The sequence below is a fragment of the Brachyistius frenatus genome, unplaced genomic scaffold (assembly GCF_029030835.1).
Source record: "Brachyistius frenatus isolate BFR_SWC_R1_liver_20210118 unplaced genomic scaffold, ASM2903083v1 Contig_76, whole genome shotgun sequence".
NCBI classification, from domain to species: domain Eukaryota; kingdom Metazoa; phylum Chordata; class Actinopteri; family Embiotocidae; genus Brachyistius; species Brachyistius frenatus.
In genome coordinates this window covers 1,310,395-1,337,669 of record NW_027210675.1, presented here as the reverse complement: position 1 = coordinate 1,337,669, position 27,275 = coordinate 1,310,395, and the positions used below count along the sequence as shown (strand labels likewise).

The window sequence follows — 27,275 nt, the reverse complement described above, 5'->3', positions numbered from 1 at the left end:
CACAGACAGAAAATGTCCTGTGTATCGCAGAGAGACGGTAAAGAGAGGCAATGTGAAACTATATCGAGATGGTTTTTGGTATTTACAATTATAAATATTTTCATATGGATATCAAGACTGCAAATGAATCACTAGAAAAGGGAAACTATGGGGACTTTAATTCCAGAACAACTCACCTGGCTCTGAACAGTTCTTCTCCACCGTTTCGTTTTCTAGTACTGAAGCCATTAGTCGTCTCCCCCAGCGTTCATAGTCCGGATGTCCCTCCGCCACCATCCCGTGGCCTGAAACAGAATACAAACAGCTTTCATTATCAAACATTAACACAAATACAGCATCTAATCACACAGCCAAATCCTATCGCACAAAACATGTTGGGGGTCAATACACCTGCAACAATTGTGAAAGCCTTTTTTTTTTTAAAGTTTACTGCCCGGAAACCTTGAAACTCCATTTTACATGTTTTAGAAATGCAATCAAAACTTAACATGGCTGCTGTTGCCCACAATATGTTTCATGACCTGAAACAACCATAATCACGCTCATTAATCCAAACAAGGTTGGTTGTCTTTAATCCCTTAAAACTTTTCATTTATGTAGATATGACATTTTCCTCCAGCGGCAGCAGCAATAGCATCAAAATGTAGCTGTGTCATTATGTTTTTGGGGTGGGAGTTTCATTTTTCATTAAACTGCTCTTAAGCCTCTGTAATGAGGACATGAAAAAAAAAGAAAAGAAGAAGGAAAACAGCAGTCCCAAATCTATTATGTAAAACCATACCAACGACCTGAGCAGCGCTTTAACCTTGCAATTTTTTATAAAATGTCGCCATAGGAAGGCAACGTTGAATTGAGGAAGCCGTGACTTGGTACAGGACGATTAACAAGTACTGATGTATAGACAATTGTGATCACGAGATAATACCCAGCGGATTACACAACGATTGGGAGAGACTGTCTAAGAAGCAGCAGACTCACATGATGTCAGGGTTTGTAAAGGTCTCGCTGACCACGTGAATGTCTCATGATCACTCACTCTCAGGCTAATTTCCTTTGACAACGGCGGAGGACGTAACGGCTGAGACAACAACTACTCTGAGGGTAACAAATTAAAGATCACCAGCACCTGCTCAGAACACTCAAATATTATGTTTAATTTAGTAGTGCCAATAAAATTGACAAATATCAATTTATCACTGGCTGATAAGTCGTAAGGAGCCAGAAACTTCCAAATGTCTGAGGTGTTGCTACGGCTAAAGATCATTTTCAATATAGATTAATTTCAAAATTAGTCTGCTGGTTATTTTCTAAAATGTTATCCCCCCCCTCTATTAAATAGTTTACAGAGGCCCAATGTGATGCCAGAAAATGGTCTGTTTAGTCCACAAACAGTCCAAAACCCAAAGATATTTAGTTTAATATCAGAAAAAAGATAACCAGACTTTCCTCACATCATACAAGAATAATTATCAAATGTGAGGCATTTTGCATCAAAAATGACCAATTAATAGGTGAAAACAGTTGCAGATCAAATCAACTGTTCACTTTGGCTCGAGGTTAAAGCTAATAAGAAACTCAAAACATTTCTTGGTTAAATTTAAAAACAGACGCATCAGAACAAGTCGTGAAGACAACAATGAGATATTACCCACTTTAGAGTTGTTTGGTGGATCTGTGGCAGCGGTCTAAATGCACACAGCAGCAACATTAAGATTCGTTTGGAGATTAATTTCTGGCTATTAAGCAAATGTATGTCCTATATTCACTTAGCTGGAGTTTCTGTCTCCATCAAGGGAGACGTTAGAAATTGCGGGTCATAAAAGGAAAACAAGAGCAGAAAGATGCTAAAATGTTTTGAAGAGGTAAACGGAACAGCATCAGTAGTTAATAATAATAACAATAATAATAACTCAGTATCAATAGCACGTGAAGAATTAAAGATTCCGGTTTGTCAATTTTAAGATCAACCCATGTTTTGTTTTTAAATGCACCGTTATTTATTTTTCACTCTACCAGACCCATACAGTATTTTCAGTGCACAGACAGAAATATTTTCCAGACAGCCTGAAAATCATCAGGCACTGGATAAACAGATTGTACACAAGGCGACCGCAGCTGCTTCCCACTGTTCTCCAATCCAAAAGACCAAACCCTGCAGTCATCACTCCAACCTGTTCCTTCTCACTAACCAGCTCGGCTTCACTCCTCTGCTGCCTCTGGTCACGGTTTTTGTTTAATTTTATTCTAGATTTTCTCATTAAATACCGTTTATTTAAATGTCAGGGGAAGGACATGACGACCATTTTTGTAAGTAACCAAAACATGCGGACGTTGTGTGACAAGAGGTGGTTTTCAATTACTTTTGTAATAACTTAGAAGAATATTGTGAAAAGCACTCAGGCTGAACTTTCATGTTGACACAATAAACTTGAAGTGAATGTATTGGATTATTTTCATTTCTAGGGGGAAACTGTGCATAACAGTTACTCCAAATGCAATTTGAACTGGCAGGTATACGTGGAATAACGTGATCACGACTATGAAATCTTCTGTTTTGAGAACAAAGAATCTGTGACATTTCCTGGAAGGAGAGAAGAGGCATGACGACTGCATGGGTCGTTCAGCAAACTGTGCTTTCGCAGCCAAGCATCAGAAAGGGAAACACAATGGAGACGAGATTCTGTCAGGACTAGGAAAGCTGGGGGAAAATGAAGGGCTGCAGTCTGTTGTGGGCATCGCACTGCTGGCTCATGCTACATCCCTCTTTCTTACCCCAGCCCATTTCACTTGTTTTTATTGTCTTACTCTTTATGAGCTGATGTTCATGTAGTTGCAAAGATCTTGAGGATTACTAATAACCTGATTAATCCTTGTTTGTTGGCAGGAAAACTCTCAAATTTCAAAGACTTTCAGTGCATTTTGGTGAAGAAGGATATTTGTCTTCGTGGTCAAGTGGATACGAGGTAAATTATCAACCATTCTATTGCTTTACCAAGTTAAATCACCAAGCATCATCTTTTTACATCTTAAAACAAAAATGTCAAATCCTAACCTTTCATAGATTTACTAATTGAATACTTTGAGCTCAGCTGAAGGTCATACTAAGAAATTTCAACAATTTGGGGTCACTTTCAATTCTGCGAACTCCTGAAACAGTTTTGCCATTCATTTTGATGTTTTGCCATTTAAAATTAGAAGAGACTATCATTAATGAAGGTAGTGATTAGTTTTGGCCCGGATGTAAATTAACATTTTAATCCCATTTCTTCTTTCCGTGTTGGACAGGTCAGAAGTTCAGAGTATCTTGAGTGGCTGAAAGGGTTAAAAGTAGAGCTGCGAGGAGTGAAAGGAAGTCGATCAACAGAAAGACGGTAACTATTTTGATAGTCACTAAAATGTCTAAGCTATCTTAAGTAAACATGCCAAACATTTGTTGGTTCAAGTGTTTCACGTAATTTAAAAGACTCTACATTTGGGTTTCAGACTGGTGGTTGGACAAAAACATTTCAAAACATCGTAAGCCTTCGGATACGGTAGCAATAATTTTTTTTTTTTAAATTTTCTGATGTTTTAGGAAAAAAAAAACATCAGCAACAAAGTTGCTCAGTATTTGTGGGTGTTAACATTTTGTGTAAAAAAAAATTATGTAAAAGCAAGACTGCCATCCTATAAAAATGACCCAATAGTTTGTTTGTGCAAACAATTTATCAAACCTACACATGACATGTTTTTGTAAAGTGAGGTCCAGGTCCGGCCGATATGCGAGATAGCATCAGTCGTTTCAGCAAATGCCCCAAAACGCCATGTTCATGTTGAAACGGAAAAGCCCTCAGTGGCTGTTTGAATGATGAGGGGAGCAAACCACACAATCGGTGTTGGTGAGAGGAGGTTCGGGGAGATGGAAGGGTCGGCAAAACATTGGACTTCAACAGAGGATGCTGCAAATCATTCCCAGCCCACATTGTTGAGCTTAAATCAAAACAGTTCCTTGTTACCTTGAAAACAAAGATCCTCTAAACTTAATTATGCACTTATTTGAGCAAAAACAATTATCTTGATTTAATCCTAACCAAGTCATTTTTGAGCCTAAACCTGACAGAACCGTTACCATAGCATCGTCACATCATAGTAGGGTTATTTGCTTTCAATTTTGAAATTAAGCTTAAAACAGTTTGTGTGCCATATCTTCTGACGCTGGCTCACTCTAATCAAGATAAACAACTCGTACGATGTTTTGTTTTTGTTTTTTTATAGGAGGACTTGCCTGTCATTCTGTGTTACATTTAGTACAAATAGTGCAAAGCTAACCTGAAACTCTAAAAACTGCAGTGTAAAAAAAAATATATATAAACTATTAGAAAAGGAGCAACATAAACTCGCCTACTTCCAAGCAGCAGCAAAACAAATTGCTGAAGTGGCTTCAAAACGCTGTAACTACACCTCTCGCTGACTGTACTGAGCCGCACACGCATGCCATCCTCCAGCTCTGTTCAATCAGCTCAGGGAGGGAGGTGGACCAAAGACAGCCGTCTGTCAATCTCCCAGAGCTGTGAACAAGCTCGTTTTGTCAAAAACATCTCCATCTCCCCCCCCCCCCCCACCCTCCCCATCCCTTCCTCACACATCCTCGGCCATCACCGTCAGCCTGCTGCAGCTCCCCGTCAGAGCTCTGCCCTGCCCTGCTTCTAAAAAAAATAAAAAAAACACCTGTTCTGCTCCCATGTGGAGCTCCATCACTCGTGCATGCACGCGGCCCGATCAGCATGCATGACGGCATGTTGTCCCCCACCGCTCTGCATGGAGATGTAACCCAGGAGTAGTACATCAAATCCCATCCATCTGGACTATTCCGCACAGCATCACTTCCCTCATCCTACTATCCGTCAAATAGGTGGCGAGCACAGGGCACACGTTGTGCTGGTGAGATGACAAACACTTGTCCCTGTTGTGATGGTTGGGAGATGAGAGGGCCACGGCTATTCAATTAGACCGATTTGATTATGCTGAGCTTCGGGTCTCACGGTTGAGAGGCGATTTGTTTTTTTTTGTTTTTTAACTCTCATCAAGCATGTCACCTTGAAAATCCCACCTATAGCCACTGCAGCTGCTGGTCAAAAACAAGCCCACATTCACGAGATACGTCCACTGTCAAATGCTTTCACATGACAATCACTGTGTGGGTCAGGCAAAGTTGATTCAAATGAAAAAGAGGGTGGTGAGGGGCATTAAGTGACCAAGAGCCTGCCTTTGGAGATAGGAGATTTGCAATCGCCTGCATGATATCATTCCAGAATAATCTTTTAAGCCTCTTGTTGTTTTTAATGTAATTAATAAAACTCCTGATATGTCCGTTAGAGATCTACAGTCAGGCACTATTTTGTGGTGAATTTACAGCTGCTTCCAGCCCTGGGGATTAAGTGGTTGCAGATGGACAGATACCACACTAAGGTCTGGGGTGGGGGCTTAGTAGCACTTGGAGGAGAAAAACACAACAAGCCCTCTTCTTTCATGTACAAAAATCCAGATTTAAATGCATCACCAAGTGCTCAAAAATGTTGACAGCTTTCACTGAACACAGTCTTGCTGTTCTCTGCATAGGACCAGTGCTATTCTGGGGGTGCATGTTGGCTAGTTAACCTATGATCCCAGTGGTGTGTCACATATTCTTCACCAGCAAAATGTCAATGTTAGCCGTTTGATTACATAACTGTGTGCGTGAGGCTGTGTGGGATGCTCTGCGTGTCACTGTTTGCACGGGCCTGCGGTAAGAGTTTTGACATGTGTGCATGGGAGGGCATTTTGTTTGGAGTGTGCCTGCATCGGGGCATGGCAAGCATGATCAGCCATCTGAAGCGTTTGCTCAGCGCACACCTCGGACATCAACTATGAATATTGCAACATCTGGACTGCAAGCAAATGCAACGAATCCCCCCTCCCCCCCCCCCCCCCACCACCACCACCACCCTTTCCCCCTCCCATCCCTTTAAATGATCATCTGTGGTCTCTGCGTAAAAACCGGCATCCCTCTTATTCAGAACCTAGGAGCGTGTTAATGCTCGTGATCCAGTGTGTGCAATGGTGTGTGAAGCCCCGGGCCATACGCGATGATGCCAGCATTAACCGCGATCCTGAGCTCAGTGTAGTGTGACCGACAATGCGCCTGGCGCCAAAAAGGCAGATTTTGCATGGGGAAACCAAAAAAAAAACAACAACAAAAAAAAAAGGCAAAGCGCATACAAAACCAAAATGCATTCGCAGTGGGGTCGGTCGGCTACCTGATCGGTGTGTGCATGTGGAGCATCCAATGTGCATGAGCCGTAATTATGAGCCTGGCTCTAATTTTCAAAAACGTGCCGCTGCCGAGGCGCGCACACTGCGGCATTTACGGTCAAACAGACGCATTTAAAGCCTACCCCAACACTGAGATTTTTTTAAAAAAAACGTTCTGACCTGACTATAACATGTGCAGCTGACTTTTTTTTTTTTTTCTAGTGAGTGCGATCGGCCATAAGCACCAAACACACAATTCTATTTTAATGCCCGCTGCACACTTTCGCTACATGGATAGAAAACGACAATCAGAGGCGCCGCATTCGCATTTTGGACAGAAAAACGGACCTCCTCCTATTTGAAAATGCAATGTTTTGATCCCATGTCCTTGACATCAAAGCGCGGTGGATTGCGTCTTTAAAAAGATGAGACACTTCAATAATTACAATTAATTGGTGTGCATGTGGGTGCATGATCACACTGGGTGCATGATTACACTGCAGATTTCCTAGGTGCTCCGCTCCGTCCTCAGCTCTCTCCCCACTGGATCGCCCCACTCACCTGTCTTGGTCAACAGCGCCGACATGCCCCACGCCACGAAGAAGACACTGCAGATAAAGCACACCTGAACGAATAGCATCTCCCTCCTCTTGCGAACTTTAAATATCTTCGCAATTATTGTCTTTTTGGACGGTCTCACGGTGTCGGTGTCGTCCCGCTCCATGCTTCCCAGCTCGGCCGGCGGCCACTTTTTTTGCGTCCTTGAGAGCCGAAGAAACTGCCGCCCCGCTTGTCTCTTCACACGGAACACAGCCGGGATGTGGTCCTCATTTCAAGACGTCCAGAGCGCAGATGGAGAGTTGTTAAGCGGACAGTTTTCTTCCCCTTTCTCGTCTCTGTCGCTGAGAAGATGCCTTTCAGCCGCTGGGACTGGTGGACTGGGCAATGACACGGCGGTCAAATTCCGATGTAGGTCTCCAAATCAATCGAGCGATGCTCCCGGATTTGGGTTCTGCAAGAGGATGACTGTCGGACGGGCTCCCGTTGCAACGTGCATCCTGTCCCGAGAAGAGAGAGGGGAAGAAGAAGAAAAAAAAAAAAAAAAAAAAATCAGCTGCAATATTCTCTATCCGTGTAGTTTCTGTGTTTTAGCATAGAATGCGTCAGCGTCCAGTCATTAACGTGGAGTCGCTCAGCTGCGCCGTTTCCAAAACCCCACGCACCTGCGTCTGTTAAGTGAAACCAATCTGTATTCATCAAGGTTAATTGTTCAATTCGGCCAGGAGTCGTGCGGGCTTGCCTCGCTCGGGCGCCTCCCCCTCCACACGAATTCCTCCTCAGTGCAGAAAAGCCGTGCTGATGATGAGAGAGGACCGTCAGCTCCCTGCGCTTCCAGCTGCCCTCCTACTCTGCGCCCTTCATCCCTTTCAACGAGACCGAGCTCCTTTAACTTTCCCCCCCAGTACTGCATGTGCAAACAGCCTGTGAGAAATCTTCCTTGATCTCTCCCCTGTCCAACCCTGAAACCACTGGACAGCTGCTCATCAATCACTCCGGACCCCTTTCAAGTTCCGCGAGCTTTCACATTATTCGCCCGTCGCCTCGAGCTTAATTTCTTTGCGACAAGTCCAATCAAGCTCCTCAGACAGAAAACACAGAACACCCGTGTATCCCACCGCTGCTGTGTTATGAAACCAACATCTTTCCATGTCCCGAGCGCGCAGCCCCTTTAACAACTGGCCTACAAGTCACCTGCTATCCTCATTTTGGCATCACGCTGAATAATTGAGGTTATAGATCTTCAGGCTCACGGGCATCGCCTACGTGTTCCTCTCAAATTTATACCCATGAAATAATTTCTCATTGCCTTAAGGGTTTTTTTTTGTGCCAACATTATAATGGCTTGTGCGGTTTTGCGCTTCAGAAAATCGCTTCACATAAACAGAGAGGTTGGACCTCCGTACCATGAGAAATGTAATGGGGACCTTTGTGTCAGTAGTAAATTAAATGCGTGTAAAATATGTCCTGCAGTCAGTGATAACTATAAAGCAGACAATTACTATTATAAGAACAAAATCATATATTTAGTAATACGAACGAGGAGCGATTAACATCATTCACTTCCCTTTCTTGTGCCACCTGAATTCTCCACAAATGTATACGTCAGCTCGTGATGCCAGAGTGGAACTGGAGTTGGCCTCAGCTACGCCTCTAATTAGCGCTTGATAGATGGCAGCCCTGCATGTGTAGCACCTACACAGGCCGACTGAGGACCTTGCAGAGTCCTGCAGGCTCCACCTCATGCGACTGTGAAGGTCAGGTGTCACCGAACACCCATTATTTGGTGCTAGCTGTCCTCACCTGGAGCTGGCACTTTGTGCTCCAACTGGAGACATTTTATTCCCTGGACTCCAATGTGTCCGTTGTATGGGGGGAAGATCAAAGTGTCACTTATTGTTGTGGCTACAATAACGCGCCACATTATTCCCAGGATATTATCTCTTTTACGTCCACGGACTGTCGTGTCCCTCAACGCCGACAACGGTGAGGCTTAAAGTGCTTGAAAGTTTGAACTCTAAAACTTTCAGTTTTGCAACAGTGTTAGGGAGAAAAGCTGTTTGCTCTAACGCGGTCACGTCCCCTCTGTTATTAACCAGATGTATTTATAGGCTGCTCCGGGAATAATTGAATTAAATTTGATAGTTTGAATGGCTCCACTTACAAAAAAACAACAACAACCAAGGAAATAGTTCCTCCTTTTAGGAACTCCGCTTATTCGCTTTCTTGCTTTGGGTTAGACGAGAAGATCAGCTGAGATAAACACAAAAAGAGAGAAAACAATCTTATCCGTGCAGCAGAGTTCATGACAGACTATTCCTTTAATACTTGAGCGCATCCTTGTATCGCAATTACAAACAGCACAGCCATGTTTGGAGGACTTGTGAGGCTGCAGCGCTCGGGCTGCTCCTGCTGCCTTCAGGCCTGCTCCAGGTCAACTCAGCTGCCAAGATAGCAGGCAGGACAGCGGCCGCTTTCTCAGAACTATCTACACGTGCAGGTTGACAAGGCTGAAACAGCCGCGTCGACTTTTTACCATCGCCGCTGCTTCCCCACTTAAGCAAAAGGCGAGCGGCACGCCAGAGTCAACGGCCTCGCACTCCGAAACACGATCTCCTGCCGACCGAGGTTATGTAAGATCAGGACCGTCCCCGTCGGCGCAGTCAAGAGACGGCCCTCCAAAAACATTTACCCGTCGTCTCCGAGAAGCGTCCCAGACGTCGCGCGAGGGGAGGTGGTTCAACGCGGGGGCCGTTGCGGGTCATCAGCTGGGGCCCTCTGAATCTGTGGCCAGGTCTTGCCTTCGGCCTGCGGCTCGAGTCTTCTGCATGCGCACTTACGCGCATACGCATCAACATGTGTGACTCGTGCCCATGCCAAGGGATTAGTCCCGTCCAGGCCCCTGCCCACCCAGCAGGCAGGCAGTCGGGGAGCAGTGCCAGGCCCTGCTTACGGAGATTTAGCTGCTGCTTTACACTCCCGGCTTCGGTCAAACACACAGGTTCTGCAGGATCCAGTGAACGGCCGCTGATCCGCAGCAGAGATAATAACACGTGTGAACTGTGGTTTTAGCTGCAGGGAGACGGTGAGAGATCGGCTTTGTAGGAGTGTTCTAATGCGGGCAGATGTCAAAAAGAGCAAGTCAGTGTCATGTAAATGTGTTGTTCGATATAAATGCCAAGCATGTGTCATCCCGTGTCATGCGTCCTTGCACCGCAGATCACTAATGACTTGATGTCGAGCGTGTTAACAATGAACTGCGAGATTGTTGCACAACAATTGCTGTTTGACTCAGCGTTGCTCATTTTAGCTTCCGACTTCATTATTGCTGCGATGATTCATGTGGTTTATTCACTGGTTTGATGAGGTGATTAAGATGCCGTGTCTGAGGGCAGTACAGCCGAGTCAGGGCACAGTTTACGTAACATTTTTGTGATCGTGAAGATGTTTTATCAATGTGAGATTTACTGTGTCGGCTTTTGAATCAAGCACTGACATTATTTGTCAAACCGTGCACGAGATCTATTTTCTAAAGGCTGTTAAATATCAAGTCTGTAGCACTAAACAGCGAATCAACTGCAACTGATAATAATGCATTGTTAAGTTTGAACTAAGAACTGAAGGCCTGAAACTCCCATCAGGTTACTTACGCAAGCGGACATTAAGCAGGAAAATAAAACCCTTTTTTTGGGGGGGTTTTTTTTTTGGTCTTCTCTCCTGCAAGTCTAGATCAAACAAGATATTTGATCTCCGAGTTTAAGCCTCCAAGGAATTCTTCCTGTTTCCTTCTTTATTCGATATAAAGTGAGAAAAGGGAAGCTTTGAAATAGTGTGCAAGTGTGCTTGTGTGTATGTGGTGGACAGAGATGGCCAGGTGACACTGAGCCAAAGAAAGAAGTCGGACACCTTTCATTAAAGTGCCGTTGGCTTTGTAAATAATATTTTTACCAATCATCTGAAGCAAGTAGACAGATGGAGGGAGAAGCAGCCCGAGCTCTGAACCCTTCCAACCTGCCAACTATTGCCGAGCCCACTTTAGCCAACGGCTGGTGCTAACAGGACTGTACAAGCCCGGTGTGCGTGCACACTCGCAGGAAATGTCTCTGGAGGCCTGCGGATTTTACTCCTCGCAAAAAATCTTCTCAGCCAGCTGCAGGAGAATTAAAATATTCATCATGAGGGCTGAGCGTTCTGTGGCAGCACCGCAGGTTTATTTGTATGCCTGCTCAGGTATGAAGACTAAACGGGGCAGAGAAGAGCAACAGAGAGTCTAATCTGTGTATTCTGGAGGCAGCGGTCGTCTCCTGTGCTGCTCGCTTCCTCCTTGAGGACGTGAAAACTCGCCCGTACAGCTGTCGACATCACGAGGCATCTCAGTCAACCCTGGACAGACAACATCGAGCATTATGATTCATACGCTGCTTTTTAAATGAATAATACACCGGGTAATATGCTCCAGAAAACAGCAAATTGATCATTTACGTGTGCTTCATGCCTGCCGAGTCCAATTTATTTCTTTATCTTTTGAAAAATCCGTTGCATAACACATACTAGGTGCCAAAGTGGTGTAAGGTAGGTGGCTTCTGGAATGTTTTTTTTTTACTGCAGGGTGTTCGCATTATTTTGTCCACCCCCTTTACGTGACCAGTGTTACATAACAGTCAACTTGCTTTTACAAGTGTAGAAGAAATGTCTCATGGATACTTAGGATTCTATATTAATATATCACACATTCTTTTTCATTATTCTGGAGACAAAACTTCTTATTTCTCACATTTCTTGCTCACTTCATACGGTCGGCTGTTTACCTTATCGAAACATCAGCCTCATCCCTTCCGCCCGAGAGCTCAATTCAACTTTTTTGAAACGGTATTACTCATTCAAAGCTGAGCATCAGGCCTGCGTGAAATTGGATGAAGGTATCGCAGTTGGACGGACGGTGGCTCAAGGAAAAAGGTTGGCTGTAGCCGAGAGAGACTTAACCTTTTTGCAACGAGCTGCACATAAATAACTTCATTATTCTTTTGTCTGCAGAGGAGAAAACGGATGGGCGGGCAGGCAAGGAGCAACCTTTTCTCCTTGCAAAGAAGAGTGGAGAGTCCCATTCATACCGACCACAGCGGTTATGCCAGCAGAAACATGCAACCCATTCATTCTGAGGAGATAGCATCAGAGTTGCAGAGACAGCCTACAAAGTCTATATTAATGCAGGCAAGGGGTGCTCTGGAACAGAGGACGAGTGAGGGTGAGTTCTTTCACTTCATTCACTTGGAGGGGTGGAGGGGTGGAGGTGGAGGCAGGGGGAGGGAGGGGCGGTGCAATAAAGTCAGTGGGCCAGTAGATTTCCCTGCTGGGTGATTCCGTCACCGTGTACACCTCCATACTGGACAAAAAAAAAGTTATAGGTGTAGGAGGACACAGAGTGGGAGTTGTTAATCTTATTATTCATAAGCAGGCACGAGGAGCGTAATGTGCTTGTTGATCAAAAGCTTTCTTTACATTTTTTTTTTTTTTTTTTTTTTTTTTAAAAGAAGTAAAATTTTTCACATGATCACCACTGTGCTCATTCTCAACTTGAATTTCTTCTCTGGCCCTGAATGGAGCTTTTTAACGTCTGAGCAAAGAACCCCGATTGTTTACTTCATTTCGTGTCATTTTCTTTTCTTTCCGGCGTCGCGCGAGACGTCACCAGACCTTTAACAAAAAGCCCCAGTTATCAACTTCAGCACTGAGTTTGAAAGACGTGGACTCTAACAAAAGATGCTATTGAAGAGTGGGGATTTTACGATTCAGTGTTATTGAACTTTACGCTCCCACGAGAGTCTAAAAGTCAGGATATCTTGGCTTCTGCTGTATCCGTTTTGTCTACTCGTTGTAAAATCTCTTTTGAGCGCTGCAACTTCATTGAGTAAAATGCTAATTTGCTAAAGGGCCATTTAATACTCAAGTCAAATCTCAAGTGGAAAGGCCTTTAAAGTCAAGTCTGAAGCCTTTAAATGTAAAGTACGGATTGTTGGAAGTGGGGTTATCGGGGTACCTCTCTATTGTCAGTCTGTTACCTGTGTCAATATGTCCTCAGTTTGGAGAAACAGGCAGCTGTAGCAGCACAGAAGATAAGCAATATACTAAAACATAGTTTAGCCACCTAAAGAAATTTATATCAGTTTAAGTTTCCGCTATATTTAGTTTTTTTTTTGTTTGTTTGTTTTTTAACATTAGACAATACAGTACACGGCATTAGTGCACTTATACAAAGGAATTTCTTCGGTTGAGAAAATGTAGGGCCAATACCTTATTTTCAACACCAACACTACCTCACATAATCCAAACTACCCCTCTAGTTTAGTTTGAAGTTTTTGTTCCAGTCACCTACGTAGTTTCAGTTCAGTTAGGATCCCCTCCATCTTTCTGTTCGAGAAGTTGGTGCGTCCAAATCCACCGAGCGGCTCCTCTGTCGGGTTCCTCCTCCTCCTCCTCCTCCTCGGCGGCGGCCACCTTTGTGCTCCTCCGTCGTCCTCTCTCTGAACTCCACCATGCGAAGACGCCAATGTAGTTTAAATTCCAATTCATGCCTGTTGTGTTTTTTTTTTTAAACATGCAGATAGTTTGCCGTCATCTCGGAGTCCTTTAATGCTCTTATTGCAGATTTAAATGATCACAAAATTAGAATCACAAAATGTCAATGATTAGTAAAACTTCTACACGTCTCTAATTGCTGTTTGGCTTTTAATTAGTTTAAGCCGCTGAAAATGGGCACAAACTGCATTCAGTTTCAGCTAGCAGAGATGAAAAAATACACTCGCGAGAGAATAAATCATCAAAACATCAAATTCTGGTCCTTTGTAACCTTATGAGCGACAAAATAGCAAAACACTCTAGCAGACCAGGCGCCACTTGTTTTTCTCCCTTTATTTTTTGCACCTTTTTGACTTGAGAGCTGAAGATGGATTCTCTTTCTCTGGCGCATCCTACAGGACACCATGGGAACTGCAACATTAACCCCGCTATTTAATTCGACGTGTTTTCTGTTAGATTAATGAGGCTTCTACGTGTCGTCGTAAACTGATTGCAATACATTTGTTAACTGTGTAATTCAAATTAAAACGATGCATCTTAAACGTGTTACTTACATGTGCATCTCACATCCAAGACTCGTAGTTCTTTCTTGCGATTTGAATCACTTCTCGTGACCTTCACCGGCATGTGGAGCTGCTTCAAGATAACCTGATGGTAGAATCGAGGCTGGATTACATAACAGAAGCCAAGCAGGTTCATCATCCAGGTGGGAATTTGATTGAATTGAATATTTGTTCGGTAATATTGTATACCACTAACAGGCATCACAAACGAACACGTACACAATGCACAGGGAGAGGGAAGAAATGAGGGGGGGGGGGAGTCAAAAGGAGTGCATTGCTAATTTTCCACTAACCAGATTAATTTGAAGGTTTAATCTGGTTGGAGCCTCGGTCACATGACAACATGTATGTGTTTCTCAAGGTCAAACTGAACTTCCAGGTTTCCATACTATCAGTGTTTTTCTTTCAAGTCCTTTCACTGCATAAAATTTGAATTTTTTAATTTTTTAATTTTTTTTTTTATTGTATCAGATTTTACCAGGTGAAAAGATTAAATGTTTTTGCACTTAAGTCAAGTTAGCTCTTCAGGCAGCGAGGCCTCAAGTAATTCAAACACCAGCCAGATGATTTTTGTGACCTAAACTGCCCTCAAATCTCAAGTCCTCTGCTCTGAACTTATCTTCCTCTTTATTTTCCCATGAGATGACACTTTAATAGATGAAAAGAATGTTGGTGACAGAAAGCTTTAGGCTATTTAAAAGCAATTTGGCACTCCTTTCTGTGATAGGACAAAATCTGAATTGGTCTGATGCAGCACAAACCTCAATTATGTTGTGCTGCATATTAAAGCAAGCAGAATCATTTGGAGTCTGTGTTTAACCGAGGTCTGCAGGCCACTACTCACGGTGCTGGCATCCAAACTGAACTGCTCAAAGATAAACGGTTGTACTGCTGAGTCACTTCTATGGATTCACACTCTTCGGGCTGGCCTCAACTTCACTTCCACGGCCCTACGCCATGCCAGAGAGTGGTCCTGAGTTTAAAAGAAACGTCCGCAGGGGTAATTTTCATGTTTTCTGCGCTCGAATTAATCTATGGCGGGGGTATCCTCACAGCTCTCAAGGTGGTGTCAGTCATGTCACATCGGATGAGGCCGGTTGGATCTGACGTGCTCAGTGGAAAGAGCAGGCCAGCCAGGTTGCATTCTGCTGACTGGCTGGAACCACATGTCAGCCTGAATGCAGTACGCTAAGAGGCCGATACTGCTCTCACCCAAGAGCGTGTTTCCCGATTCTATTGCCTGCGTCGCCTCAAGTTACGGACAACCGACCGGTCAGGTTTGTTTTGCTCTGGGAGGAGAAGAATGCGCTGTTTGTACTCAAGCCAAGCAAAACAACCTCATGCGATCTGTCCTAAATATCCAGTCACATACACATGATCGTTAAGTCATCCACATGTCTCTGCCAGAGACTCAGCCAGGATCAGTCGCAGCCATGAGTGCACCCAACAAAACGCATTGTTCTATCAAAAAGGCAGCATGGCAGCTGCAGTATTGTGGACTGTGGATAATCTGGCAGCAAGTGCCTTCGTGGATTTGTGCTCGTGAGCATTTCTGCTTTGTGGACCAGTGTGAAGAGCAGGTTTCATAAGAGGATCACCGCCGTAATGGTGTAATTCAGGATTCCTGCTGAACAGGGTCTTTCTATGTCTATCTTTAAGAGTTGGTGGGCATAAGTGGTTCCTTTCCTGAAGGACAATTACGACAGTAAAACGCCCAAGGATTACCCACGGAGGCAAGAATTAGGAAAGAGATGGAGTAAGAGCAAGCAAGAACCTAGAGGGGAATTAAGAAGTGTGGCGTTTGAGAGAGAGAGCAAAGGGCAGACAATGAACAGAGACTCAAAATAGGAAGGAGAACTTTCCTCCAAGGGTATCCACAAACCTTCAAAAAAATTACTGCTAATACAACTAAAATAGTTTAAAAGCTTACTATACACGTTTTTAAAGTTCAAGAGTACACCTACGGTCACCGCTAAAGCTCAAAAGTAACACATCCTATCGCGTTTGTTTTCTTTGTTCAACCTGTACACAATCCCAAATGATAATGAAAGTGACAGGCTGTGGTTGAGGTTATCTGTCATATTGTAGAAACCTGGATGGTATCCGGTATCCGGTACCTGATACTTTGTTTTTGGTAACACGTGTCGAAGATGGAGGTGAGCCAATGCTGACAAGTTATGTGAAAACCCTGCAGACCTCTGATTGGTCAAAGAGAATCGTCACTTGAGTCGTCGTTGCCAAGCTACTACGCCATTATTTAGATGTAACTGCAAGAGATGTTTCTCTTAGCAAGAAAATGAATGTGTAATTTGTAATTCACCGTTTCAACCAATTTTCTACCAGTTTCCGATTCATAATTTCACTGTTGAAACTGTATTACAAGATGTTGGAAGATTCTGTTTTATAATTGTATTATCTCTTTAGAGGCTGAGGTAACGTAAAAAAAAAAAAAAAAAAAGGTGAAGGGCGGTTTTATTCTAGTTTTTAAAATGTCTAGCAATTGTCAAAGGATTACTATTCGTTTACAACCTGCATTTCATCTCGAAAGTAAAGAAAATCAACGTGATGTCCACTTGGGCCGTGACTACCATTTTTAGAGCAGGATATATCATGGGATTTCGGTGCCTCATGCTATGTTTGAATATTGTGTGGTTTCATCGAAATCCGTACCCATTTCACATTATTACATTGATGTCATTGGCATTAAGTGGTCTGCTTAGTGAGGAGACGAGGAATTCAAAAGGGATTAAATTCATTCATCCTCCAATCCACACAGATGCATGGATATGCACGACCAAGATGCTCCCTCTTTGAGTGCAGCTTTGGGCCAATGAGTACAGTACGAAAGGCAGAGGGGTGGTCACCCTGGAGCCGGTTTATGGATTTATGATCTGAAGTAGTCTGACAGATTGGCAGTGCACTTGTTGAGGGGAAAGCAGATCTCTCGGCGTCCTCCAGGGGGCAGAGTGGCCTCTTGTGTCCCGGGGCGATTCTGCCCTGTGCTCTGGGCTTAGCTTGCTCGTTACATTACAGGGGCTTCTGTGACAGAGTCAGCATTATGAAAGCTAAGAGGATTAGCTGATGGACATTTCTGGCGTTGCCGGTCAATTATCAAAATGAAAAGCAGTGACTGGGCAGGGCTGGCATGCTCTGTGGCACAGAAGAGCTCCTCTCTCTCTCTCTCTCTCCTCATCTCCACTCTCGCTCTCTATCTCTCACTCAGCTTCTGTCCGTCACAGGTTACAGAGGTTCAGTGGAGGGGGGGGGGAAATAAAAAAATAAAGGCATCATTGGTGCGCTGCTGAACATCAAAGTTTAGTGTGTGTGTGCCAGTGTGAGTCACGGATTAAAAAAGAGCATTTAAATTTTAATGTTTCTAAAGTGCAAAACTGTATGTTATGCAACTGTATAAAAACAGGCCTGCGTGTCAGCCAGCCATCCGTGCTCAAGTCTAACTCCTCCAACCATGTGCATGATCACCCATCCACACACACTGCTCGCTTTCACTGTCCTACTTGTGTGTGTGTGTGTATGTATGTATGTATTTTACCCCCCCCCCCCCCTGTGATTTCTTGACAGGCTATCATAGTAGGAGGAGTCTCTGTCGCGGTGATGTCACGGTCTGGGCACGTGTGTGTGTGATGTCTGGGGTGATGAAGATGAGTCGTGGGGAGGCAAGGAGGTTTGTTTTGGTGTATCCGTAAAAGTGGCAATCCACAGCTGCCTGTGTTAAGGATCTACCCCGGGGATTCACACAACGCTGCAAATGTAATCAACCGAGTCAATGTGCCACCACGGCTGCAGCGGACACGTCATCCCGGCAATGCCCCCCCCCCCCACACACACACACACACACCACCTCCTCCTTGCATTCTCCAACTTCCTAATACAGCAAGTCACACCTCAGTGAGGCCCAGCAGAGGTGAGGCTGTATATCCATGTGTGCCAGAAAAAGATAAGAAAACAAACTGCTGAAGCGTTTCATTATTAATTTTTTTTTTTTTTTTTACCTTAACACTAACAGTCAGGGAGGTCAAATAAAAAAATAAAAAAAAGTGCTTTACCTTTTTCTGTTTTGCTGCGAGAGACAAGTTGCTTAAAATATGAAGAGAGCGGTAATCCTGGCTCGCTCCAGCAGGCTGAATTATATTCAATCCCAGTTATCACTTCAGGATTGTCATCTCACCGCTGTATTACAGATGATCCTGCTGCATGGGCAGATTTGATAGGGGGTATTCAGAGGCTGGTTAGATGCAGCTGAAAAATGTCTCCATCTGCTGTTACTGCAGTAACTAGCTGTCCTCGTAGGCAGCGACGCTTGCGTGGTGATAGTGCAAACATCTAATACTGACAGGCCCGGGGAGAATGTCAAATTTTCGGTTGGGGGATATTCTTTTTTTTTTTTTGGTTCAAAAATATTTTAAACTCGGATCATCTAGTTTAAAGGGGACTTCCACCATTTTTTTTTTTTTTTAGAAAGAAAGATAATTTAATTAGTCACAAGAAAAGGAGTTTAGCTGATCAAAAGCCTTTAAATTCAGAGCTTCTTTTCATTTGACTCTTACGTCTCAGTCTGATAGATTTTCCTTTTTAAGCGTCTTTTGTAAGGTTGCAACTCTTCTGTTTTGGTGATCGAGTTGTCTTATTTAGTTAAGCATTGTTCTGATTTTTGTTTGGTCATGCGAGTGTGTTTAGGGACATCCTGGAATAGCAGATGATACACCTCAAGGGGCTTTTATTCTGACACAACCGATTTAAAATGTACTCCATGTAAACAGTTGTCCCCCGTGGCTCTGGTGCTTTGTCAAGCTTGACATGCGTTACCAGCTGGGGGTGCAGACATTGTCAAGGCAGGACATGTCTAATTAAGACATAATCAAAGATGCTATTGAGCTGCATGTTGGAAAGTGTTAAGATTCAGCCCTTTTGGGATTTGATGGGTTTCCCACCACACTAAAACTGAGCAGTTTTTTAATATGCAGTGTTCATAAAGGGGCATAACCAACGTATGCATACTAAATACAGCTTGTTGTAGACAGTGCTGTTAATGTACACTATTTTCCTACAAATTACATTTTGATGTCTGGCGTGATTTTCCAAACTCTCCTCATATTGTAAAATTTGTTGTTCGTGTAAAAATGGTTGATTTTTTTTATTTTTTATAAAAAAAAAACTTTAAATACAGACTAGTGATATTATTTCTAAATTATTAAGTATCTAAATGTGTTAAGGTTCATTACCCATCCTGAACTATGGACATCTGAGACAAACCTTCCTCGGCACCACATATTTGAAAAAACAAAAAGACTGTTTTTTTTTAATGACAGAACAGGAAGCAAAAAGCATCCCTGAGCATGTAACTGTACAGTTGGGGGGAGGGGGAAGGGGAGGGTCTGAGGAAAATGGAGGACCTCAGGGTTGTAGAGTCTGTTCCCGCCGAGAGGTCGGTCCAGGGAAAAGCATCTGCCTTTCACTTTACGGAGGTAAATTAACTATATAAAAAAAAAAAAAAAAAAATATATATATATATATATATATATATATATATATATATATATATAAAAAGGGAGAATGCACAACAAGGTTTGCAGTGAAACAGCTGGAGCAGCCCAAGGGGCAGAGGCACACTCTCCTCCGGGTAAAGTCCTTGTAAAGGATTGTCTCTGTTTTGCCATGGTTTCCTCTGCTGCTGCTCCTCCTGCCGCTGCTGCCGCTGCTCCTCCTCCTCCTCCTCCTCCTGCCGCTGCTGCTGCTATACAACAGCATACTGCTGATACAGCAGCTCCCGGATCTTATAGTAGTCGTCACAGAGGCAGCCTTCCAGGCCGATGCGTCCGGCCTCCGTCTGGGCACAGAGAGCACAAAGAAGCGCAGGTCATCTGGGTCCTCGCACGACAAGGTTTTCACCCTTCAACACAGACACACCAGCCTCGCACAGCACACTGGTGACTCTCCAAAGTCTTCCTACAGACTCGGGATGAAACCGTCTAATGAACCCACATCCAAGATTTCCCAGTGAAATAGCACACGCAGAACCTCGCGCTCCTTTAACAGTCTCAGTGCTCTTTGATTTCATTTTCTGGGTTGCATCTATTTTAGGTTCTTGTCAATTATGCAGTTTGTTGTTAGCATCCTGGCTCACTCCGACTTTTCCTTTTACTTTAGTGGTTAACTTTTGCCTGGGACTCTTTTTTTTTTTTTTTTTTTTCTTTTCTGTGCGTCTTTCATCTGAAGTGAGATGTTTTCATTTGCCACCGGGATTTTTCTGTCCTACTTAGGCCGGCCGCCTTTGTTTCTTTTTGTATTTATTGTTCTGCTTTGTGTGTTAAGTATGGGTATTTTGCATGTAAGTAAACAAACCTCAAAAAAATGGATTTCGTTGCCAAGTCTGCCTTAAAACAATACACCAGTGTCAATATGAACACTGAAGCAGATTTGTAATCATCCCTCCTGTTCATGCAAATACACACACACACACACACACACACACACACACACACACACACACACACACACACACACACACACACACACACACACACACACACACACACACACACACACACACAGCCTAATCCTCCTGCTTGTGTTTCTGTAGACTCCAGATTGAGCTGCTGTGTTTTTACAGCATCGGAAAAACAACTTGCTCACAGCGCTGACAGACACTCGGGATGCAGAATCCGTCATCAAACAAAAGGAGAAGCTCAATGTGTTGTACACCTTTACAATATTAGTACGTCTCGTGGGGCCGGTTTTCAGCTCTGCATCGCTCCTTCTTATGGCTCACAGTCAACAGAATCCAAAGCAATAAATACTCCTCCTGTGCCTGTTTGTTGCAGTGATAAATTATTATCTGCAAGCTGTTCCTAGTGACTTGAATGGTGCAGAAAAAACTAAGAAAAAAAGACAGGCGTATGTGTCTTGTAATTTTCACTAAAACAATATATCAAGCATGTATCTCTTCTTTCACATGATCCCTAATATGAATCGACGTGTAATAAAAGCAGGATCTCGGCATGTTTAGTTGCTATGTTTTGGCAACAGCGAGCTGGTGCCGTATGTCTTCTGTGCTCTGGAGGGTCAGTGGTGAGTGGCAATGCAGGGAGCTGACGGATAATGCGCTCAGAGAGCCCGAGGGGGGCGGGGGAGGGAGGCGGGGGATGACACTCACCCTGCGGACAGCCACCATGTTGTTGCATACCAGCACTCCTCCCACAAACTCGGCCTGGATGCCCTCTCTCAGCAGGACCTGCTTGAAGTCAGACAGACGGGGCTCGTTGATGAACACCGACGGATGCCCTGGAATCTGGAGGGAGAGTGGAAGAGTGGCGACGGTCAGGCTGCTTCTCAAAGGAGTGTCAGGACTGTTTATACGCCCCTTTTAGGACACATACTGTCAGAGTCCCATTACATTACATTACATTTAGCTGACGCTTTTATCCAAAGCGACTTACAACATACTGATGGTACACCATCGGGAGCAAATTTTTTATTTTTTTATTTTTTTTAGGGTTCAGTGTCTTGCTCAAGGACACTTGGGCATGTGGACAGGAGGAGCTGGGGATCAAGTCACCAACCTTCCGATTAGTGTGCAGCCCACTCTACCGACTGAGCCACAGCCTCCCCTTCTCACGAAGAAGAGTCTCAAGAGAGGCACCAGGCTATCTGTCCAGCGATGAACTCTTCTCTGTGCCTCGGTCAAACCTCCTCTAGATATCTCAATAACAGTTTTTGGTCGACTGGCCGCTGCAGCTACTGGGACATAAAACTCATCTGCTCCTCATCCCGTTTCCTTTGCCAAAGTAATTTCCATGATGTCAAAGAGATGACGTTACTTGTCAAAGTGAGTAGCAGCAAAAAAAAATAGGACATCCACTTATAAAATCTCTCAAAGCTGAATCAAATCAAAATCACCTTCCTACGTTCTCTTCTCAATTCCTTATGAGCCACTGGTTCACATCAGTGACCCGTCTCATTGTTTATGTTTCATCTTTAATTCAAAGATATCTAACAACTCAATAAGAGCGAAATAGATGTGACAGTGAATATTTTTAAGCCCCTTTCCACTCAACCATGTGTTCTGCTCGAGTGCATCGAGCAAATCAGATGATTATTCCAAGCACAGTGAACTGAATATTTAAGCTACAGATGTTGACATATTCAGAGATGATCATGCGTCATTGCAACACCTTTCTAGACCGTGAAATTTCTGTTCGCCGTCTCACCTCGCTTGGAGGCAGTGGCTCCAGCGTGGGAATGACATCACTCTCCTCAGACAGCTCCTTCTCGTCCTCTCCAAACAGGTTCTTAATGGCGCGCTGGGCCGCCACCGCCGTGGCATTGTGTTCGATGCCGAGGTCGGGGGTGGTTTCCATGACCAGCTCGCTGTCCTCCACCTCGTCTTTCACACCCTCCTCCAGCATCACGCCGGTGTCCACCTTCACCACGCGCATGTCCAGCACGCCATCGATCCACGCCAGCTCCGTGTCTTTGGCCTTGCAGAACTGCAGCGAGCTCACCAAGGAGTCTTTCAACCGCACCTTTACGGTGAGAAGACGACGGTAGAGTTAGTGACAGTTACGGCGTCTTGGCTCAAATGCAAAAGGAGTTCAAAATATGACCTAATATTTTTTCACACATATTGTTGACAATGTTGTTATTGCAGAAATACCCTGAACTATCAGGGTAATATTTAGCGCCATATCATCGACGCCTACTTTGTTTACCTAATTAATAAGAGACAACTCGACTCGGTCTACTGAAAACTAAACCAAACGGGGCTTTGCTGCGGCTGACCTGGTAGATGTGGGTCTCACTGGTTGCGTCCACCGTTTCCTGCAGTTTGGGCGTGTAGACCTTGATGTCTTTGCTGAAAGCCTTGCAGGACTCTGCCAGGTCCAGACTGGCTTCTGGGGGCCCGTGAACGATCACAAGCTGTCTGGGTTTCATCTGATTGATAATCTTTTTTATGGAGTCGCCATCGGAGCGGCCTTCGTAGTCGATGTACGTTACCCGAGCTCTTTACAGAAAAAAAACAAAACAAAGAGAGGGTCAAGCCTTTGAGTCTTGCTGATGGGTCGGACGTTGTCAAACATGAGTTGGGACAAGATTTCTTGACAGATTTGCTGACTAGAAACCCTTTTCTGCAGCACTTAACTTCATATTCAAACATCTACACTCATTCATGTCTGGAGGCCGTCCAACAACCTACAACAGTGTTTTGCAGTGTTGGCCGGTGACCAGCTGGAAGGGCAGAGGAAATGATACTGTATCATGGGAGTTTAAATCTGCAGAGGTCTATTCATGAGCCCAATCATGACCATCACCGACCTGATTTCTAGATTTTCTATACTCGCGATGCATTTGGTGGGGACGACAGACAGATCCTGGTCCATGGGTTCCTCTCCGTTGGTCAAGCCAGATTCCAGTTTGCTCTTCTCCTCCTCTGTGGCTTGCAGCTCAGGAACCAGAAACTCCTCCAGCCTTCGAAAACACAACATCGGTTTATTGATAATGGCAGACGCGTCCAGATTGTTGGCTTCCCGCATCCTGTAATGTGATGTTCACAGGTACCAGTGCTGTGAAGTACCTGATGATTTCTCCATACTCGTCCCATTTGATCCTCTCCTCGTGTGTCGGAAACATCGGGTACGACTTTTTGGCTTGTTTGAAGAAACTGCCTTTACGGCTCCCCTCGCCCTTCATCATCAGGTCGTGGTGTTTGGTTTTCACTACAGCCGGCTGATCCAGATCGTCGTCCATATCGCTCTCATCACTGGAGTCCACATCCACCCTGCAAATCCACAAAAGTAAACATTAATTCCGCACACAGCAGTTTTAATTTCTCCAAAGAGACGACACCATATTTGAACTCGGTGGGAGTCTATAAATGTTGTTTTAACAGTGTCACGACTCATCTCGCGTTTGCAGGTTTCCATTTAAACAGCCTGCTTGATCCGCAATCTAGACCTCGATTTGCATTTCTGTTGGCTTTTTACATCATTTGCTGTTTTAGCCAAAAACATTTTGTGACACCAACAGGCATGAAACATCACCAAGAAAAGCCGTGTAACCCTTAAACCGCCCGCCCAGTCGTCCCACGTCTGTTTCCACAGCAACTTACTCTTTTGCTTGTTCAAGTTTTTTAGCTGCTTCTTTCTTTACTTTGTCCTTTTCAAGGTATTCTTCCAGCTCCTTGCCTTCGAGCTTCACTCTTTTCCGCACCTGTCATAATGAGAAAGAGTGAAACATGAATATGATGCAGATGACAGAGTGACACATTGCGTTGCTTCCTCAGCCGGGTCTGAATGTGAGAGACAGGAGGTGCCCGTGGGGCAAATTCTGCACGAACAGATAAATCTCAACCCTCTGTTGTAGTAAATCAAACACTGTCTGACCTCCAGATCCAGCATCTTTTCTCCGGGGTTGTCGATGAGGTAACGGGCCAAGGTTCCAGGTGTGGTGCGGTACGTCAGGATGATGGAGTTTTTGGCGTTTTGGCACCACTGGATGAAAAGCTCCCGGGAGAAGCCGGACTCGAGGTCTGGCTGGCTGCAAAGCACCACCTTGGGACTGGGCACCCGGGCCAGGTCCGCCAGACTGTGGCACAGCGTTAAGTGTCGGAACTGGAAGGGGTTGTTTCTCTTGTCCTCAAAACACCTCATGAGCTTGTCACTCATCCACTCCACCTACAGAGAATCAGTGGATTTTGAAACATGTAGTCTAGCATTATATCTTCTGTATTATACATCTCTGCACATACTAAGATCATCAGTTCAAGCTAAGTTTTTCTGGCAAATACAATGACATTATATTTATATAGCCCCAAATCACAACACAAGTCATGTCAGGGCACTTTACATAATCAGTACAATAGTTCTGATTCAAGAATCCGAAAGGTTAAACATTTTTTCTCAAGTGTGAGAATCAGCGCTTGATACCTGGGACTTGGAGAACTCCACCACATTGTAGCTGACGTTGTTGAGCAGAGCTAGCGGGTAAACTCCCAGCCCAGCGTCCTTTGTCCTCCAAATCTGGTCCAGGAGCTGAGCCAGCTCCAGCACACGACCGGCCGTATCCACGGAGATGAGGACGTTACCGTCACCACGTAGGGTCTCCATTACATTGGCTTTGGGAGGGGGGGGCGGGAAAAAAATGAGAAATTCATTATTCACCATTTTCCCTGATCATTTGAACATGTCAAATACAGGGAGAACATTTTACACAATATTATTCAATTTAATACATTGTGCTCCTAAAATATTAGCGCTATAAAACCCTATTAATATCACTTACTAAGCAGCTGCTCATCTCTTTGTTTGCGACGTGGTTGTACATACGCAGCATTGAAGGAGTCTGTAATTAGTAAGGACGGACGACTAATGCTCTCCAACGTGCAGCCGTTGAGGTGGCTGGAAGAGATGGATTAAAACAGGGCGTAAACTAAAAATCCATCTGAAAACAAAATTCTACTTCACGCGTGTTTTACTTCTGCTTACATTTCTCTTTTGTGGTTGAAATCCACAGCGTACACAATCTCCTCCTCCCCATCCTTTACAATCTTCCAAATGGTGCCTCCGATCATGTGTCCAGCTGGGACAGGAGTGATGGAGAGGCCGTGCCCTTTCCCTGTCAGGCAAAAGGAGATTTAAAAAAAACAACAACCACACATTGTTATGTGTAATGCACAAAATGGGACGACTTCTGATCCGAGTCTGCAGCGAACTCACCTTTTAAATTAACGATCTGAGAGTATTTCAGCTGCTGGATTTTATCAAAAGCACAATCCACATCATCAAGGGTGAACAGGGTGAAATCCTCACTGTTGTTTCGAGACTGAGAGGACGGAAGGAAACACGTGTTTAAGACGGCAATCGTGCAAGGAAGCTCCGGTATTGTACGTCTTTACGTGCACAATATTTCCCACATGCCCTTCTGACCTGATATAGATCATACATGAACATCTGCCCCATCTTGTAGACGGGAATCGTGGCATAGATAGTGCAGTTTAGACCCAGTTTGCCCACAGCATATGGCAGGGCTCCCAGGTGGATGGGGTCAGGGTGGGAGAGGAGCACAGCGTCAACCTGATGAACATATCTGGAGGGGAAAAAAAACAACAAACAAACAGCTGAGACTCATCGGTCTGAGACTCAATACTGCAGGAAGAAAGCACCGAGACCCACATCACTCGGGTCACTCTGTTCAAGCGGAGGAACTCGGGACGCAACCTGGCACAACCACAGGCCAGAGGGCGTCAAACAGCACACTTCCACAACAGTTTTCTTTTATCCACTATCACGCTGATCGCAAAGGACAAACGCTGAAATAAAATGCCACGTCCCCCCCCCCCCTCCACGTCAATCACGGTGTGTGAAATGTGAGTGTTTTGATAAGTGTCCACTGTCCCTCTTGTCTCCAGGACTACCTCGATCTCTGTCATACGGAAGTCCAAGTCCAAGATTTTGGTGCAATAATTCATCATGCAATAACTTACCTTTTCATAGATTCAATGATGTCCATTGAGAAGTTCTCGTCCCAGCCACAGTCCAGCAGAAAGCGGAATTCATCCACCTGCAGCAGGTAACAGAGGGCGGACTCCTCCTGGACCCCCGACACGGCTGTCAGCTTGATAATGGACGTCATTGTTGCTTCGGCTACAAAGAAAACGAACACATGGCTGAATCTTTAAGATTAAAAAAAAAAAAAACACTGCACGAAATACCGAGCAAAAAAAAAATAATGCTGCAAAAACCGGCTTAGTCGAACAGGAAGTACAATTTAATGTAAACAGTTTGGTTGCTTAGCCGCAGCTAGCTTCAACACACACACACACACACGTTACCCGGCGGAGGCTATTTAGCACGCTAGCCGCATGTTAGCCTGTGGGTGTACGCGGATCGACAAGAGGAGCGTCGAACATACCATTAAATACGGGGGGTGACGTCAATTATCTTCCGCTGGCGTAGAAACGACGATTTAGTGGGTTTTCTACGATTCCGACGTTAAGACATTTTTGGTTCGCGCTTTTGAATACACACTCGACCGGCAGACATGTTTGCCGCTGCGTCACGTGTGAGTGGCCACAGGGGCGTACCAAGATCAGCGGGGGGGCGGGGGGACAGCACAAACATATTTTATAGCAAAACTCCAAATACAACTTTTTTTATTTGATTTATTTTTTATTTTTTAGACGATATTTGAAAATCACCGCTTAAACATAATATATGCATGTCTTTTTTTAATCCTGTTTAATAACCTGTCACACGTGCCACGGCGGTAAATATTAATGTTTGGGGTTTTTCAAAT

At 44.4% G+C, this 27,275-nt stretch overlaps 2 protein-coding genes across 5 annotated transcripts in view; both read right to left on the bottom strand.

Annotated features, from left to right (window-relative positions):
• Positions 1–7,847, bottom strand: part of slc24a4b (solute carrier family 24 member 4b) — a 38,559-nt gene extending 30,712 nt beyond the window's left edge. Inside the window, exons 1-2 of one of the 2 annotated variants that reach the window (XM_069708589.1) lie at positions 6,832–7,847; positions 177–284 (exon numbers count right to left, since the gene is read on the bottom strand). In XM_069708589.1, the coding sequence (XP_069564690.1) occupies positions 177–284; positions 6,832–6,994 (271 nt within the window). In that variant the 5' untranslated portion in view covers positions 6,995–7,847. The remainder of the gene's footprint in view (positions 1–176; positions 285–6,831) is intronic. The other variant, XM_069708588.1, reaches the window with a different exon arrangement.
• On the bottom strand, positions 7,239–27,040 carry cpsf2 (cleavage and polyadenylation specific factor 2). Of its 3 annotated transcripts, none has more exons than XM_069708571.1 (17): positions 26,892–27,040; positions 26,464–26,623; positions 25,907–26,066; positions 25,697–25,802; positions 25,466–25,595; positions 25,263–25,378; positions 24,908–25,095; positions 24,365–24,655; positions 24,091–24,191; positions 23,557–23,760; positions 23,298–23,450; positions 22,764–22,986; positions 22,193–22,507; positions 21,139–21,273; positions 13,959–14,052; positions 13,202–13,400; positions 7,239–7,328 (listed from the first exon to the last, which is right to left on the bottom strand). In XM_069708571.1, exons 2-16 carry the CDS (start codon positions 26,610–26,612, stop codon positions 13,213–13,215), a joined length of 2,553 nt encoding a protein of 850 aa, XP_069564672.1. In that variant the 5' UTR covers positions 26,613–26,623; positions 26,892–27,040; the 3' UTR covers positions 7,239–7,328; positions 13,202–13,212. The 3 variants fall into 3 exon arrangements, with proteins under 3 accessions (XP_069564672.1, XP_069564673.1, XP_069564674.1); XM_069708572.1 differs by lacking the exon at positions 7,239–7,328 and adding an exon at positions 10,762–11,211; XM_069708573.1 differs by lacking the exons at positions 7,239–7,328; positions 13,202–13,400; positions 13,959–14,052 and adding an exon at positions 19,493–19,812.
• Between the last annotated feature and the right edge of the window lie 235 nt (positions 27,041–27,275).

Bases quoted from the DNA above. Each gene is read 5' to 3' on its own strand.
- cpsf2 (XM_069708571.1), bottom strand. From the start codon at position 26,612: ATGACGTCCATTATCAAGCTGACAGCCGTGTCGGGGGTCCAGGAGGAG. The intron at 25,379-25,465 runs GTAAGCAGAAGT...CATCTCTTCCAG, and splicing joins TTCAACCACAAAAGAGAAAT to CCACCTCAACGGCTGCACGT. The intron at 22,508-22,763 runs GTCAGCCGCAGC...CTCACCGTAAAG, and splicing joins GTGAGACCCACATCTACCAG to GTGCGGTTGAAAGACTCCTT.